The sequence below is a fragment of the Oryctolagus cuniculus genome, chromosome 3, assembly GCF_964237555.1.
Source record: "Oryctolagus cuniculus chromosome 3, mOryCun1.1, whole genome shotgun sequence".
Classification (NCBI taxonomy): Eukaryota; Metazoa; Chordata; class Mammalia; order Lagomorpha; family Leporidae; genus Oryctolagus; species Oryctolagus cuniculus.
In genome coordinates this window covers 32,981,328-32,998,694 of record NC_091434.1, presented here as the reverse complement: position 1 = coordinate 32,998,694, position 17,367 = coordinate 32,981,328, and the positions used below count along the sequence as shown (strand labels likewise).

At 39.4% G+C, this 17,367-nt stretch overlaps 1 protein-coding gene across 1 annotated transcript in view; it reads left to right on the top strand.

The window, feature by feature from the left end:
* The first annotated feature begins 3,580 nt into the window (after positions 1–3,580).
* Positions 3,581–17,367, top strand: part of CPO (carboxypeptidase O) — a 99,614-nt gene continuing 85,827 nt past the window's right edge. Inside the window, exon 1 of the mRNA XM_051848249.2 lies at positions 3,581–3,705. Within this exon, the coding sequence (XP_051704209.2) occupies positions 3,689–3,705 (17 nt within the window). The 5' untranslated portion in view covers positions 3,581–3,688. The remainder of the gene's footprint in view (positions 3,706–17,367) is intronic.

The window sequence follows — 17,367 nt, the reverse complement described above, 5'->3', positions numbered from 1 at the left end:
AGGCCACCTGCTGATACTCTATTTTTCTAACTGGAGAGAATACTCCCTTATGTCCAAAACCTAGATAGAAAGCTTTTTGACCAGGAAGGAAAAAATACTATAAAACTCATTAGGAATTTAGGAGTTGTCATGGGTACAAAGGACTCTGCAAAACAGCAAAGCTCTCCTTCCTGTCATTTGAAAAATAATTTATCTTTTCTAATGTCCCCTGTCTATCCTTTATTCTTCCATCCTGACTGCCAACATCTGGATAAAGTCTTTGTTGTCATGGTGCACGATGGAAATGACCTTCAGGCTTTCACTGATCCAATCCGTCTATCCTGCTGGAAGTGCTTCCAAAAAGAACTTGGATTTGTCTAGAGGGAAAACCTCAAGGTCTTGGGGTTGAACTTGGATTTGTCTAGAGGGAAAACCTCAAGGTCTTGGGGTTGAAGATGAAGTGCCAAGGATCCACCCCTGGGAGAGGGGAACTGTTCAGCAAGGGGCAAACAAGAGCAATTTCTTGCCTGTGTCATAAGAGAAAGGAGTCGAAAAACAACAAACAGGCACGGAGGGGTTGGTCCACATGATGGCAGAAGGCATTTCACTGTTTAAGGTAATCTTTCCCCATGACTTCATTCATCTATGGAAAGGTTTCTAAACTCATAGCATATTAGAAGCTAGTATACTTTTATGGATACCTGGAATGGAGTTGTATTCATGTATGCATATATATGCACACCACAGGAGCATGGATATATTGAGAAATGAAAGGAAATAAATGTAGGAAAGCATGGAAGATGTACAGAGGGCTTGAAATACTCACAGGCTGTAACATTAGGCTCCAAAGATCTCAGAGTATAGATTCCATGGCTGAGTTTTCTGGAATGATACGTATTATCTGTGGAGTTGACTTTGGACCTTATAGCCTGGCACTCCAGCCCTGTATGGTCTTACCTTGCTTGACTACATTCTAACTTCTTTCCCCATATCTCCTTACAAATGAGCAAACTTTGCTGGTTACTTGCCTCTGATCATGCATAGTATGAAATTCCAGTGCCACCGGTTGCTGCCTAAGTGATCATGGAGAAACTAATTTTACAACTCTGAATTTCAGTATATTCATCTATAGTTTCTTAGAGTTTTGGAAATTAAATGTGATTATATATATATATATATATATATATATAAATCTGTAATATGCTTTTCTCACTGAAGGTACCCAGTAATTCTCACTTCCATCTTATCTTTTCCTTTGTTCATTATAAAATTTTGTTCCTTTTGAGCCGGCGCCGTGGCTCAATAGGCTAATCCTCCACCTTGCGGCGCCGGCACACCGGGTTCTAGTCCCGGTTGGGGCGCCGGATTCTGTCCCGGTTGCCCCTCTTCCAGGCCAGCTCTCTGCTATGGCCAGGGAGTGCAGTGGAGGATGGCCCAGGTGCTTGGGCCCTGCACCCCATGGGAGACCAGGAAAAGCACCTGGCTTCTGGCTCCTGCCATCGGATCAGCGTGGTGCGCCGGCTGCAGCGGCGGCCATTGGAGGGTGAACCAACGGCAAAGGAAGACCTTTCTCTCTCTGTCTCTCTCTCTCACTGTCCACTCTGCCTGTCAAAAAATAAAAAAAAAAATAAATAAATAAAAAAAATAAATAAATAAAAAATTTTGTTCCTTTTGGTCCTTTCAGCTTGATCCTGCCAAATTCAAATTCTACATTCTTTGAACACCTATCATATTTTGTCACATATTGCCTGTAATTCTAGTAATTAGTGGCACTGTTATCTCTTCTAATAGATTGTACACATTCCAACAATAATATTTATATCCCAAAAAGAGCTTATAAACAGTATATGCTCCATAAATATTTCCTGAATACATTTTCCACTATTCTTTACTAAAACAGCTCATATAACTTTTAACAATGAACATTTAAATTTAAATTTATTTCATTAAAATCTCAAGGATAAGGTACAATTCTTCTGCTAAATATTGTTGTTCCATTTTCAAACATTTTACATATCAAGTGACATTCCCTTGAAGATTATTACTGCCTGGATCATAAGTGGTACAAATGTTTTGGTATAAAGCAAGTCAATAACATGAAGTTGATTCAAATTTATTTCTAAGCTTCACAATAATTAAGAAAGGAAGATAAAATTATTTTGAAAAGAGCTACTGAACATTGGACAGCCCACTAATATAAAACATGGGATGCTTCTTTATGCCATCTCTAAATTATGGGAATGGCAGGTGTGTCTGTTTTATGCTGTTGTTTATGCTTTCAGTAGAAGAGCCAACTTTGTCTTAATTGAAAGGTCATTATTTGCTTTGCTTTGTTCTTCCACACTTCCACTGCATATCAGCAGTCACAGGGACACATCACTCTGCTGGTTACTCCTATGGTGCATTTGGAAGCACAGATCATGGCTGTTAGGCCTGCCAGATGTTCCTAGTCCTTTGCTGCAATTAAGCTCCAACATAAACCGATCTAAAGGAGATTGAGAATCACAGTTCTAATTAAGAATATTCATGAGTTTGCACCTTGGAAAGCTAGCAATTACATGATGTGCCAGAGTGGACAAGATCCTTTTTTTTTTTCTTGAAAGATTTATTTATTTGAAAGTCAGAGCTGTGAGAGGGAGAGGGAGAGAGAGAGAGGGGGAGAGAGAGAGGGGGAGAGAGAGAGGGGGAGAGAGAGAGAGAGGTTTTCCAACTGCTGGTTCATTTCCCAGGTGGCCCCAGTGGCAAGGCCCAAACACTTGAGCCATCTTCTGCTGCTTTCCCAGGCATATTATCAGGGAGCTGCATCAAAAGTGGAGCAGCATGGGGACAGGTGCTGTGTTGTAGTGGGTACAGCCACTGCCTGCAATACTGGCATCCAATATGGATGCTGGTTCGAGTCCCAGCTGATCCACTTCCAATCTAGCTCACTGAAAACATGCCTGGGAAAGCAGTGGAAGATAGCCCAAGTCCTTGGGCCCCTGTACCCACATGAGAGACCTGGAAGAAGCTCCTGACTTTTGGCTTTGGATCAGTCCTGCTGTTGCCATTGTGGCCATTTGGGGAGTGAATCAGCAGATAGAAGACCTCTCTCTCTCTCTTCTTCTGTCTTTGCCTGTCTGTAACTCTGCCCTTCAAATAAATTAATTAATTAATCTTAAAAACATAAAGTGGAGCAGCAAGAGATGAACTGGCACCTATATGGGATGCCAGTATTGCAGGCAGCAGCTTTACCTGATATGCCACAAGGGACAAAATGCTGGCTACAACAACAAGATGTTTTCATTAGAGAAAGAAAATTATGCGATTTTAAATAACTTATCAAGTATTTAATATGGGAAATTCTGCAGTGAAACTGCTGTTATGGAATTGAATGACGTTAAACTTTTTTCAAATCTATCTTAATAAGAATTTACAGGGCCACACCAGGACTGCTAACACTGCCTGTACATTATCTAAAAAGCTTAAAAAGAAGTCATCCAGGCCTAGGCCCCACCTTCAGGGATATTTTAGATCAACAAAAAGAAACAATATTGTTGTTGGTTTCCTCGTCTCCACAAAGGAGTCGCCACTAGACAGTTGCTATGGTAACCATGAGTGTGTTCTTAGACATCAAAAACAAGGACTCAAAGCATCTTCTACAGTCCAGAAACAGGTGCCATGTGTACAAAGAAGAGTCAAACAACCAAATTAGACAACGCAGAGGTTCCTAATGGCATCTTCAGAAGTGTAGGTTATGGTCTTCCTTGCCTGAAATGGTGGGGCTCAGTTTTTGAACCTTTTTCTTTTGATTCTGTCATGATGCCTAGAGTTTGTGCCCTTGAAAAGATGTAGAACACAGGTTTGCATAGTTTGGATTCTATCATTGACTACCTGTGAGACTTGGACAAATCACTAGGCCTTTCTTGGTGACAATTTTATGTAAAAACAGTTTTGGGGTAGGCATTTGGCACAATGGTTAAATTGCCACTTGAGATGAACACACCTCATATCTGGCATGAGTCTCCGCTGCTTCAATTTTCCATCCAGCTTCTTGCATTTGGGAATGAACCAGCAGATGAAAGATTCTCTTTCTCTTTCTCTCTTTCTTTCTCTCTCTGCCTTTCAAATAAAATGAAAATTTAACTTCTGAAAGTATAAAAAGAAAAGGTTTCGAGAGGTAATTTTAGGCCCAAAGGAGTTGGTAGATATCCTAGGGGCAAGGTGTTTCACTCTAGTACGGACATTTTCTGTTTGGGAGCTTTAAAAATCCATCTCCCCTCTATATTCTGTACCTGATTTTTGGTTTTCCTTTGGGTGTCAGTCTTCTATTTTTTTAAAAAAAGATTTATTTTCTTTATTTCAAAGTCAGAGTTACACAGAAAGAAGAGAGACAGAGAGAGAGAGAGGTCTTCCATCTGCTGGTTCAGTCCCTAACTGGTTGCAATGGCTGGAGTTGAGCTGATCCGAAGCCAGGAGCCAGGGGTTTCCTCTGGGTCTCCCGCGTGAGTGCCGGGGCCCAAGGACTTGGGCCAGTTGTCAGTCTTCTTCACAGTCTTCATTCTAACTCCATGGCTGGCTCCAGAAAAGGGCATTTTACATAAGTCTGGCCAAGTAAAACATAGCATTCATAATTTCAAAATAAGTATCTGGGGGATGTGATGGAAATCAATCACACCCAGTGAAATTCAATTATATTTTTACAAAGTTGTATAGTGAAGGACAAACCATTTTCTTCTGGAATTAGAGGTTTTAGGATGCAAGCTGTAGATAGGAGGAAAAATCTTAGCTTCACAGAGGGTGGAGACACCTGAGGATGAAGACATTATAATAAAAAGCAGAGATACTGGATGGAAAACAATCGTGTTCTGGTGACATTATCTAAAGCTCCTAGGTTCAGCTAGTCTGAAGCCACCAATTTCAGTTACTGAAGTCAATAGTTTCTTTTGAAAATTAAGCAAGTTTCAACGGATTGCTTTTACTTGCATCTAAAATATGAATACAAGCCTCTAATTTTATAGGTTTAAGAGACTGATGACTAGGGGTGACAACTTCCCACGTACAGGTAAAGTCAGAACAAGGAGGACTAGAACCCTAGAACCAGCCCCTGAGATGCTCAGTTCACAGACTTTCAGGAGTTGTCTAAACCTTGAATTTTTAAAAGTAAAGGTACTAACATCTTTGAAATCTGCATTGCAATAACATCAATCTTCTTGTAATTTTTGGTAGACTTCTTTCTTAAAATAATTTTTAAATTTATATAAGGTGTACAAATTTCATGTATACAGATTTAGGAGCACAGTGATACTTCCACCCTATACTCTCTCTTGCCCACACTTCCACCACCCTCCCTCTTCCTTCCTTTCTTATTCTTTATTTTTAATGTTTACAATGAGCTACTTGCAGTTTGTTTTGTACTCATAAGCTTAACCCGCACTAAGTAAAGAATTTAACAAACAGTAAGAAAGAAAAAAAAAAACTGTTCCTCAGCAATAGAGACAGAGCTGTGAAAATTAATCAAATCTCAAAATGCCAATGTCACCCATCTACATAGCACTTTTTTGTATTCTATAAGTTATGAATACCAGGGAAAACATATGAAACTTGTCATTTTTGGACTGGCTTATTTAAACTAAGTATAATGGTTTCCAATTACATGAAATTTTGTTGCAAAAGATAGCACTTCATTCCTTTTTATGGCTGAATAGCATTTCATAGTGTACATATAACACATTTTCTTTCTTTTTGTTTTCTTTCTCTTTCTTCCTTTATTTCTTTGTTTCCTTCTTTCTTTTATTTACTTTTTTGAATGGCAGAGTTATTGAGAGAAAGAAACTTCCATTCACTGGTTCACTCCCCAAATGGCTATAACATCTGGAGCTGGGCTGATATGAAGCCAGGAGCCAGGAGTTTCCTCTGGGTCTCCTACATGGTTGCAGTGGGCCCAAACACTCAGGCCATCTTTCTCTTCTTTCCCAGGCACATCTGCAGGAAGCTATATTGGAAGTGGAGCACTCAGGACTCAAACTGGTGCCCACATAGGATGCTGACACAGCAGGCAGAGGCTTTACCCACTACACCACAGCACTGGCCCCATCACATTTTCTTTATCCAGTCACCAGTTGATGGGCATCTGGATTTATTCTATGTCTTAGCTATTGTGAATTGAGCTGCAATAAACACAGGGGGGTACAAATATCTCTTTTGTATGCTGATTTAATTTTCCTTGGGTAAATTGTCAGGAGTAAGATTTTTGGGTCATATAGTAGATCTACTCTCAGATTTCTGAGGATTCTCCATACTGTCTTCTACAATGGTTGTACTAGTTTACATTCCCACCATCCATCAGTGGAGTAGGGTACCTTCCCCCCCAACCCCAATCCTTGCCAGCATTTATTGTTTTCTGATATCTGCATGACAGTCATTCTAACTGGGATGAGGTGAAACCTCATTGTGGTTTTGATTTGCATTTCCCTGATGGCTAGTGATTCTAAGCATTTTTTCATATGTCTTTTTCCATTTGAATTTCATCCTTTGAAAAGTCACTGTTTAAGCCCTTTGCCCACTTCCTAACTGGATTGTTTGTTTTACTGTTCTTGAGTTTCATGAGTCTTCATAGATTCTGGATATTAATCTCTTTTCAGTTGTGTAGTTTGCAAATGTTTTCTTCCATTCTATCGGCCACCTCTCCACTTTGTTGAGTGTTTTCTTTGCAGCCCAGCTTGATGTAATCCCATTTGTCTATTTTTGTTTTGATTGCTTGTGCTTCTGGAGTCTTTTCTAAGAGGCCTTTGCCTATACTAATGCTTGCAGAGTTTCCCCAGTGTTTTCTTCTGGTAATTTGATGGTATCAGGTTGTTGTTTAGATCCGATCCATTTTGAGTTGATTTTTGTATAAGGTGTAAGATAGGGTCTTGTTCCATACTTCTGCATGCAGAAATCCAATTTTCCCAGAACCATTTGCTGAAGAAACTGTCCTTTCTGAGGGATTGATTTTAGTTCATTGGTCAAAGATTAGTTGGCTGTAGATGTGAGGACTGATTCCTGGAGTTTCTATTCTGCTCCATTTATCTACATGTCTATTTTGTGCCAGTACCAGGCAGTTTTGATTATAAATGCTCTGTAGTATGTCTTCAGATCTGGTGTCATGATGCCTTTGGCTTCATTTTTGTTATTTAAGATTGCTTTATATATTTGGGATCTCTTGTGTTTCCATATGAATTTTAGCATCGTTTTCTCTAGATCTGAGTAGATCTTATTGATATTTTGATACGGATCACATAGAATCTGTAAATTGCTCTTAGTAGTATGGGTATTTTGATGCTATTAATTCTCCCAATCCACTAACATGGAAGATTCTCCCATTGTTTGGTGCCTTGTTCTGCTTTGTAATTTTCTTTTTTAAAAGATTTATTTACTTATTTGAGAGGCAGAGTTACAGACAAAGAGGTCTTCCATTTTCTGGTTTACTCCCCAAGTGGCTGCAATGGCCGTAGCTGGGCTGATCCAAAGCCAGGAGCCAGGAGTTTCTTCTGGGTCTCTTGTGTGGGTGCAGGGGGCAAAAACACTTGAGTCATCTTCCACTGCTTTATTAAGCCATCATAGGGAACCAGATTGGAAGTGGAGCAGTCAGAACTTGAACCAGTACCCATATGGGATGCTGGTTCTACAGACAGAGATTTAACCCATTATGCCACAGAACCAGCCCCTGTAATTTTCATTGTACAGATCTTTCACCTCCTTGGTCGAATTTATTCCTAGGTATTTAAATTTTTTGTATCTATTGTGAATGGGACTCATCTTACACTTTCTTTCTCAGCTAAGGCCTTGTCTGTATATACAAAGTTTATTGATTTTTGTGTGTTGATTTCATATCCTACAACTTTATCAAACTCTCTTATAAGTTCCAGTGGTCTCTTAGTATAGTCTTTTGGTTTCACTCTATATATGAACATGTTATCTGCATACAGGGATAATTTGACTTCCTCCTTTCTAATTTGTATCCCATGGACTTCTTTTTCATACCTAATGGCTCTGGCTACAACTTCCATAACTATGTTGAATAACAATGATTACCATGATGATCCTTGTCTGATTCCAGATCTTAGTGAAATGCTTCCAGCTTTCACCATTCAATATGATGCTAGCTGTGGGTTTGTCATATATTACCTTTATTGTGTTAAGGAATATGCCCAATTTGTTTAAGGTTTTTATTATGAAAGGATGTTGTAAATTATTCTTAGATGTTTAAATTTAACTGAAAATTGATCCCTGTTAAACATAAGAGTGGGAATAAGAGAGGGAGGAGATATACAGTATGGCACATGCTCAATCGGACTTAACCCTAATGGGAGAGTTAGAAACGTGCCATGGGATTTCAATTCAATCCCATCAAGGTGGCATGTACCAATGCCATCTCACTAGTCAAAGTGATCAGTTTAAGTTCATAATTGATCATAATGATAGGATTAAGTGTCACAGGGATAACATAAACAAGACTAGTGTCTGATAATACTAACTGATAGAATTAGAAAGGAGAGAACAATCCAACATGGGAAGCGGGATACACAGCAGACTCATAGAATGGCAGATGTCCTAAACAACACTCTGGCCTCAGAATCAGTCCTTAAAGCATTTGGATCTGGCTAAAAAGCCCATGAAAGTATTTCAGGCATGGAAAGCCAAGACACTCTGGCAAAAAAAGAAAAAAAAAAAAACCTAAATGAAAGATCTCTGCAAGTGAGATCCCAGTGGAAAGAATGGGCCATTAAAGAAGGAGGTACCTTTCTCTGAAGGGAGCAGAGAACTTCCACTTTGACTATTCTAAATAAGATCAGAGCTGGCGAACTCAAGAGGCTTCCATAGCCTTGGAAACTCATGACAAGAGCCTAGGGTGATTATTGATGCCATAAACAAGAGTGTCAATTGTTAAGTCAACAACAGTAGTCACTGTGCACTTACTCCCCATGTAGGATCTCTGTCCTTAATGTGTTGTACTATGTGAATTAATGGTATAACTAGTACTCAAACAGTACTTTAAATTTTGTGTGTCTGTGTGGGTACAAACTGTTGAAATCTTTACTTTGTATATACTAAATTAATCTTCTGTATATAAAGATAATTGAAATTGAATCTTAATGTGAATGGAATAGGAGAGTGAGTGGGAGATGGAACGTTTGTAGGTGGGAGGGAGGTTATGGGTGTGTGGGGGGGAAGCTGCTATAATCCAAAAGTTGTACTTTGGAAATTTATGTTTATTAAATAAAAGTTAAAAAATAAAAAGGAAAGGATGTTGTATTTTATCAGATGCTTTCTCTGCATCTATTGAAATAATCATATGGTTTTTATTCTTCAATTTGTTAATGTGATGTATCACATTTGTTGATTTGTGTATATTGAATTATCCCTGCATAACAGGGGTAAATCCCACTTGGTTCAGGTGAATGATCTTTCTGATGTATTGTTGGGTTTGATTAGCTAGTATTTTGTTGAGGATTTTTGCATCTATGTTCATCAGTGATATTGTCCTATACTTCTCCTGCTTTGTTATATCTTTTTCTGGTTTTATAATTAAGGTTATGCCTGCCTCATAGATTCCCTCCCTTTCAATGGTTTTGAATAGTTTGAAAAGAATTGGATTAGTTCTTTAAAATTATGGTAGAATTCAGCATTGAGTCATCTGGTCTTGGGCTTTTCTTTTGTGGAAAGATCTTTATTATTTATTTAATCTCCTTCTTGGTTATTGACCTATTTAGGTTTTCTGTATTTATGACTCAATTTTGATCAATTGTATGTGTCCAGTAATCTATCCATTTCTTCTGGATTTTCCAGTTGGTTGGCACATAGCTCCTTGTAGTAATTTGTGATGATTCATTTCATTTTCTTTGATATCCATTTTAGCAACTGCTTTTTCAACCCTGATTTTATTAATTTGGGTGTTCTTCCTTTTTTTGGCTAGTTGGACCAATGGTACATCAATTTTGTTCATGTTTTCAGAAAACCAGCTCTTGATTTCACCAATCTTTTGTGTCATTTTTGGTTTAAATTTTATTTCTTTCTTCTCTAATTTTAATTATGTAATTCCTCCTACTAATTTTGGTTTTGGCTTATTCTAGGTTTTCTAGGTCCTTCAGATGCATTGATAGCTCACTTACCTGATGCCTTTTCGGTTTCTTGATATAAACACTGATTGCAATAAAATCCCCTCTTAACACTACTTTTGCTGTATCCCATATGTTTTGATATGTTGTGTTGTAATCTTCATTCATTTCCAGGAATTTTTTTATTTCCCTTTTGATTTCTTCTATTTCCCACTGTTCATTCATGAGTGTATTGTTTAGACTCCATGTGTTTGCATATTTTCTAGAGTTTCTTCTTTCTTTCTTTCTTTCTTTCTTTCTTTCTTTCTTTCTTTCTTTCTTTCTTTCTTTCTTTCTTTCTTTCTTTCTTTCTTTCTTTCTTTTGACAGGCAGAGTGGTCAGTGAGAGAGAGAGACCGAGAGAAAGGTCTTCCTTTGCCATTGGTTCACGCTCCAATGGCTGCCGCAGCTGGCGTGCTGCGGCCGGCGCACCACGCTGATCCAATGGCAGGAGCCAGGTACTTATCCTGGTCTCCCACGGGGTACAGGGACCAAGGACTTGGGCCATCCTCCACTGCACTCCCTAGCCACAGCAGAGAGCTGGCCTGGAAGAGGGGCAACCGGGACAGAATCCGGCGCCCCAACTGGGACTAGAACCCGGTGTGCTGGCGCCACAAGGTGGAGGATTAGCCTAGTGAGCTGCAGTGCTGGCCGAGAGTTTCTTAAGTTGTTAACTTCCAGCTTCATTCCATTGTGGTCAGAAAGGATGCATGGTGTGATTTCAATTTTTTGGAATATGTTGGGACTTACTTTATGGCCTTGCACGTGGTCTATCCTAGAGAAAGTTTCATGTACTGATGAAAAATAATGTATGTTCTTCAACTGTGTGATGAAATGTTCTGTAGATATGAATTAGGCCCATTTGGTTCATAGTGCAGATTAGCTGTTTCTTTGTTGATTTTTTTTGTCTAGTTAATCTGTCCACTGATGAGAGTAGGGTGTTGAAGTCCCCATTACTATTGTATTCGAATATATGTCTCCCTTTAGATCCATTAACGTTTGTTTTAAAAAGACAGACACCCTGGTTTGGTGTATATACATTTACTATCATCACATCTTCCTGTTGAATCATTACATAGTGCCCTTCTTTGTCTCTTTAAACAGTTTTAGTGCTAAAGTCTATTTTTTATGATATCAGGATGGCTACTCCTGCTGTTTTTTGGTTTCTATTAGCATGGAATATCTTTTTCCAACCTTTCACTTTCAGTCTGTGTGTATTTGTGTGACATATGTTTATTTCAGGCAGCAAATAGATAGATCTTGTTTTTTAATCCATTCAACTACACTATATCTTTTAATAGGAGAATTTAGGTCATTTACCTTGACTATCATTGATAAGTAAAGTCTTGGCCCTGTCATTTTTCCATAAAAATTCCTAGAATTTGCTTTAGATTTCCTTTGTATTTTTTTTTCCTTTGTATTTTTACCTGGAAATATTCTGCCACATTTTTTCTTAATGATGACTATCTTTTTTTTTAAGATTTATTTTATTTACTTGAGAAGACAGAGTTACGGGGGTGGGGGGGTTTATATCTTTTGGTTCACCCCCTCAAATGGCCACAATGGCCAGAGCTGAGCTGATCCATAGTAGGGAGTCTTGAGCTTCCTCCAAGTATTACATATGGGTGCAGGGGTCCAAGGACTTGGGACATCCTCTGATGCCTTCGCTGGTGCATTAGCAGGGAGCTGAATTGGAAGTGGAGCAGCCAGGCCTCAAACGGGAGCCATATGGGATGCCAGCACTGCTAGCCGAGGCTTTAACCCACTGCACCCAATGCCAGCCCTGACAAATTTTTTCAATTTCTCTTTGTTATGGAAGGTCTTTTTTTTCAATTTCATTCATAAATGAGAACTTTGCAGGGTGCAGTATACTGGGCTGACAGTTTTTTTTTTTTTTTTTTTAAGAATTGTACTATATTTCTCCATTTTCTCCTAGCTTGTAGGGTTTCTGATGAGAAATCAGCTGTGAGTATAATTAGAGATCTGAAAGTAATCTGGCATTTCCCTCCTGCACATTTAGAATCTTTTCTTTATGTTTTACTGTTGAAAGTTTGACTACAATGTGTCATGGTGAAGATCTTTTCTGATCGTATCTATTAGGTGTTCTATAAGCCTCATGTGCTTGGGCTTCTATGTTTCTCCACATTAGGGAAGTTTTCCAGAGTCATTTCACTGAATAGGCCTTATAATCCATTTTCTCTTTCTGCACTTTCAGTAACTCTTAAGACCCATATATTGGGCTATTTAATAGTATCCCATAAATCTCAAACATTATTAATTTTTTTAATTTCTTCTTTTTTTTTTGATCTATTTCCAAAGATTTGTCTTCTAGCTCAGATATTCTTTCTTCTGCCTCACCAAGTCTGTTTTTAGGGCTTTCCACTGTATTTTTTATTTGATATATTTAATTCTTCATTTCAAATATTTCAGTTTGATTTCTCTTCAATTTTTCCATGTCACGGGGAAAATTTTTCATTCATGTCATGTGTGGATTTCTTTAACTTAGGAATTTGCTTCTCATTGCTTTTGAGTACTCCTATGATCATTTTTTTTTTAATTCCTTTTCAGGCATTTCACCAATTTCTTCATCTTCACCTTCTAACATTGAAGTGCTGTTTGTTCCTTTAGGGAAGTCATGTTGTTTCCCTTACTCACGTTTCTTGTGTTTCTACATTTATTTTTAGGTATTTATGGAACTACTTGTTAGTTTTTTCCTCTGATGACTTTTATCTTTGAAACATGCTCCTGGGAGCCAGCGCTGTGGTGCAGTAGGTTAATAGTCTGCCTGCGGTGCCGGCATCCCACATGGGCACCGGTTCCAGTCTCAGCTTCTCCTCTTCCAATCCAGCTCTCTGCTATGGCCTGGGAAAGCAGTAAAAGATGGCCTGAGTGCTTGGGACCCTGCACCCACATGGGAGACCAGGAAGAAGCACCTGTGTTCTGGCTTCAGATCGGCACAGCTCCAGCCATTGCGGCCATTTGGGAGAGTGAACCAACGGAAGGAAGAACTTTCTGTCTCTCCCTCTCACTGTCTGTAACTCTACCTCTCAAATAAATAAAATAAAATAAAATTTAAAAAAAATGAATGAGTCTCTATAAAAAAAAGAAACATGCTTCTGTGGCTTATTGGAGTATGTATTCCTTCAGTGGACATTCAGAGGTGTGTGTTTCTTGTTGTATGCTGTTGGCTCACACTTGGCAACTGGATACATCATGTGGCTGGCTGCAGTGCTGTCCCTGTCCTCTCTCCTTCTGTCCCATGGAGTCTGCCCCGTTATTTCAGTTCTTTGCCAAGATTTTCCATCAGTCAGGTTCCTGGAAACATGGTCTTTGTCGCTCCCCCTCTTCGCGGAGGAACGACACAGGACCCTGCGCTGTTCTTTCGTCTGCTCGGCCCTTCCCGGGTTTGCTGCTGGTTCTCCCCGGGTTGGCTGCCGATCCTTCCACCTCCGTGGAGGGGCGGTTCCCCCTGCCACTTTCCCCACTTCCGCGGGGGAGTGGCACACCGCTGGCCGGCTCTCTCGGGGGCTGCTCAGATGTTATCCGGATGTTCCCTTTAGATGTTCCTGGTGCATGTTGTCTCTCTCCTCCTTTATAGTCCTCTCCACCAATCCGTGCTCTGCTACCCACATGCTGAGTACGCTGCTCTCCTCCAATCAGGAGCAGGATCAGCTCCTGCAGGTTATTGGTCGAACTGGAGGCAGCTGTGTAAAAGTTGTTTGGTTTCTTTCTCTCAGCGCCATATTGTGGGAGAGCAGATGCATAGAATAAGTCTTAATTCCAGTAACTTAACCTAATCTCAGTTGCTCCCCACAGGTCTTCCCTTTTTTCTTTTCATATCCCAAAGCAGCTGAAGTTAGTGTTTCTATACCCTATTCAGCCATCTTTGATCCATCTTGTTAGATTTATTTTCTTACAGCCTTTTATTCTCTGAATCCATTTGTCTCATAGCTAGTGTACCTACAAGTGAATGAGAAACAAATACAGCAATCCACTACTCAAATATATAGTGTGGATCAAATAAGCAATGGGCTGTCTGAGCTTTTTTTATGTGTGTGTGTGTGTGTGTGTGTACACACACACATATATAAAATCTATTTTGCAAAAAAAGTTTTTCAATGCTTTTTGGCATAATGTCCTCAGTTTCTGATCACAGGCATAAGAGATGGGGATCTTAAAAAGGAAGAATGTGAAATTAGGGGCTGGCATTTGGCATGGCAGGTAAAGCCCTGCCTGCAGTCCGAACATCCCATATGGGCATTGGTTTGAGTTCCGGTTGCTCCACTTCTGATCCAGCTCTCTGCTATGGCCTGGGAAAGCAGTAGAAGATGGCCCAAGTCCTTGGGCCCCTGCACCCACATGGGAAACCCAGAAGAAGCTCCTTGCTCCTGGCTTCAGATTGGCACAGCTCCGGCTATTGCAGCCACTTGGGGAGTGAACCAGCAGATGGAAGATCTCTCTCTCTCTCTCTCTCTCTTTCTCTCTCTTTCTCTGCATTTTTCTCTGCCTCTCTGTAACTCTGCCTTTCAAATAAAATAAATAAATCTTTTTTTTAAAAGAATGCGAAATTAGAAATATTTCACTTTTAGATAAATATTGAGCCTCATGGACTGTCTGTCCATTTGTAACCAGTGAATTAAGAACCTGATTACTAAATGGTTGTCAAATCTGTCATCATGCTTAGTAGTTTAATTTACCATCAATGATGTATTCCCACAGCCACTGTTCATTTCTCTATTATAACACTTATATTAAATAAAATTATAGAGTACCATAACCCTTTTTCTATTTCTCTATTGTAACACTTAAAGAATATCTGCCTCACTCTTTGAACCTTGAACTCCTATGTGCCAGCAACATTGTTTTAATTATCTCTGAGTTTCATGAACACATAATCATTTTGCATTCTGGACATGTGTGGAGTGAAGGTAAGAACATATGATTATTTCCAATTTGTTATTGATAGCATTAGATGAAAATGCTTCCTTTACGATCTCCATGTTCTGGTATTCTGTCCATCTGTCTGTGTTGAATTATTAGTGTGTGTGAGAAGACTCTGGAATATAGTCAAACTAATTTCAGATTTTGTAAATTTCCACATGGATCATTTTTAATCAAGCAGAATATCATGGGATTTTAGACTCTGAAGTGTCATATTTAATTGTTCTATTTTCATGTTCATGTCTTCAATAATCATCTAGAAGTGATATTATGGACTGGCACTCAGAGGCAGTGTGAACTGTGAGAATATACATTCTCAAATCTTCTCAAATCTTTTTTGCTACCCTCCCCATTTGTCTCACATCATCTGGGGTATAGGACGTGTGAAACTTCTTAGATTTATATACCTTGAAGAATGGAAACCAACCAGAGGGAGACTAGAATAAGGAACATTATGGAGTTTCATGTTATTACATTTGTAAACTTTTACCACTTTCATTAGAGAAAAGAAGGGGTGATAGTAACTTTATCAGTACACAATTATTTGTTTTTCAAACAAAGTATAGAACTATAGCAATGCTAACCTTAAAATATGAGACACATCCAAACAATTTTTAAGTTATTTCAATTTTTTCTATGTAAAAGTAGAATAGAATTTTAAAATGTGCATTGTGCTGTGTGTCAGCTACTGTGTTATAATGGTTGCATATTTGTTTTCTCTGTTAATGCTCACAAACATGCTGTGAATGCACATTATTATCCACACTTAACAGACCAAGAAAAAGAGACCTAGGTTAGCTGCCCATAGCCTTAGTCCTCATAGGTGGCAGAGTCAAGCTATAGGACAGCACTTAATCTTTCAGTTCTTGTTGATGAAACCGTCTCTGTGCAGGGCATCCCAGGAGCTGCAGTTGGGTCAGAGTTAGAAGAAAACACCTGCTTCCCATTCTCTGTCCTTTCAGTGTTAGTGAAATATTTTTTGAATGAAGTTTTGGCTCATGCAAAGCCTATCAACAAATTGTTAAAGCATTAGTTTCTCTGAAATTAGGCTTTTGGCTCTCCAAAGGACCCCCACGTTGTTCAGACCCTTCCTAGACCATTCTTGAAGAATTACTGAACTGAGTTTTATCTGCTTGCTTTCAAATCTAAGAACAGTTCTGTTTGCACCCTAGGGTTGTTAAAATCACTGGCCTCCTTTCTCATCTTTCTCCTCGCATCCACTAAGTTTCTCTAACAGGGACGAACTTCACCTGACCTTCTGCTGCTCACACCCACCCTGTCCACTACAACCTCATTCTGCTTTTCCGCTCGCATTCCTATAGTGCTCAGTTTAGAGTTCTGTAATCTCTCATTATCTGCACCCAAGCATGAAAAGTTCACAGTCACCTGTGGTCTCTGAGTTAGGAGTTTCATTATCTTGGTTTCCTCCACCAACTTCCAATGACAGCACCAAATCCAGATAACTTAGATAGAGCTTTCTATCTTCTCCATCATGTGGCTTAGATGAAAGCTCCAATTTCCTCCCTAGTCACTCTCAGTTGCAAGAAGGCATCCATCACAAAATTTTTCTATGCCATGATTCCTAAGTATTTTAACACAGTTTTGTTTCAGGCAGACAAGGCGGTTTTATTAGGTAGATGAAGTATGACTTAAAATATCAGTAAAGTGGAGGCCCCAAAGAGAGAGAAAACTGAAGCTTCGATTAAAATATCCAGGATTTTTCTATTAGAAAATCTAGAGGGGCAGGCACTGTGGCACAGTGGGTTAAAGCCCCAGCCTGAAGTGCCGGCATCCCATATGGGTGCCAGTTCTAGTCCCGACTGCTCCACTTCTGATCCAGCTTTCTGGTATGGCCTGGAAAAGCAGTAGAAGATGGTGCAGGTCCTTGGGCCCCTGTACCCACATGGGAGACCCAGATGAAACTCCTGGCTCCTGGCTTTGAATCAGCTCAGCTCCAGCCGTTGCAGCTATTTGGGGAGTGAACCATCGGATAGAAAATCTCTCTCTCTGTCTCTACCTCTCTCTGTAACTCTGTCTTTCAAATAAATAAATAAATGAATCTTTAAAAAAAAGAAAATCTAGGAAGCAAATATTTAAATTTCAGCCTCCATAGGTAAAGCAGACTTCAGAGTGTGGTGTATGTGTGCACATTTCAAATTGTACAACAGATGAGATGGGAGTGAACCATGATCTTTTCAGTACTTAGTCCTTGCCTCCCTGGAATGCCAGTGAGCCTCAGTTTCCCCATTTGTTGATTGGCAATGATTGTGGCACCTCCTTGATAGCATTGTTAGGAGAATTAGAAGAAACAACACACGTAAAATGCTCTGCAT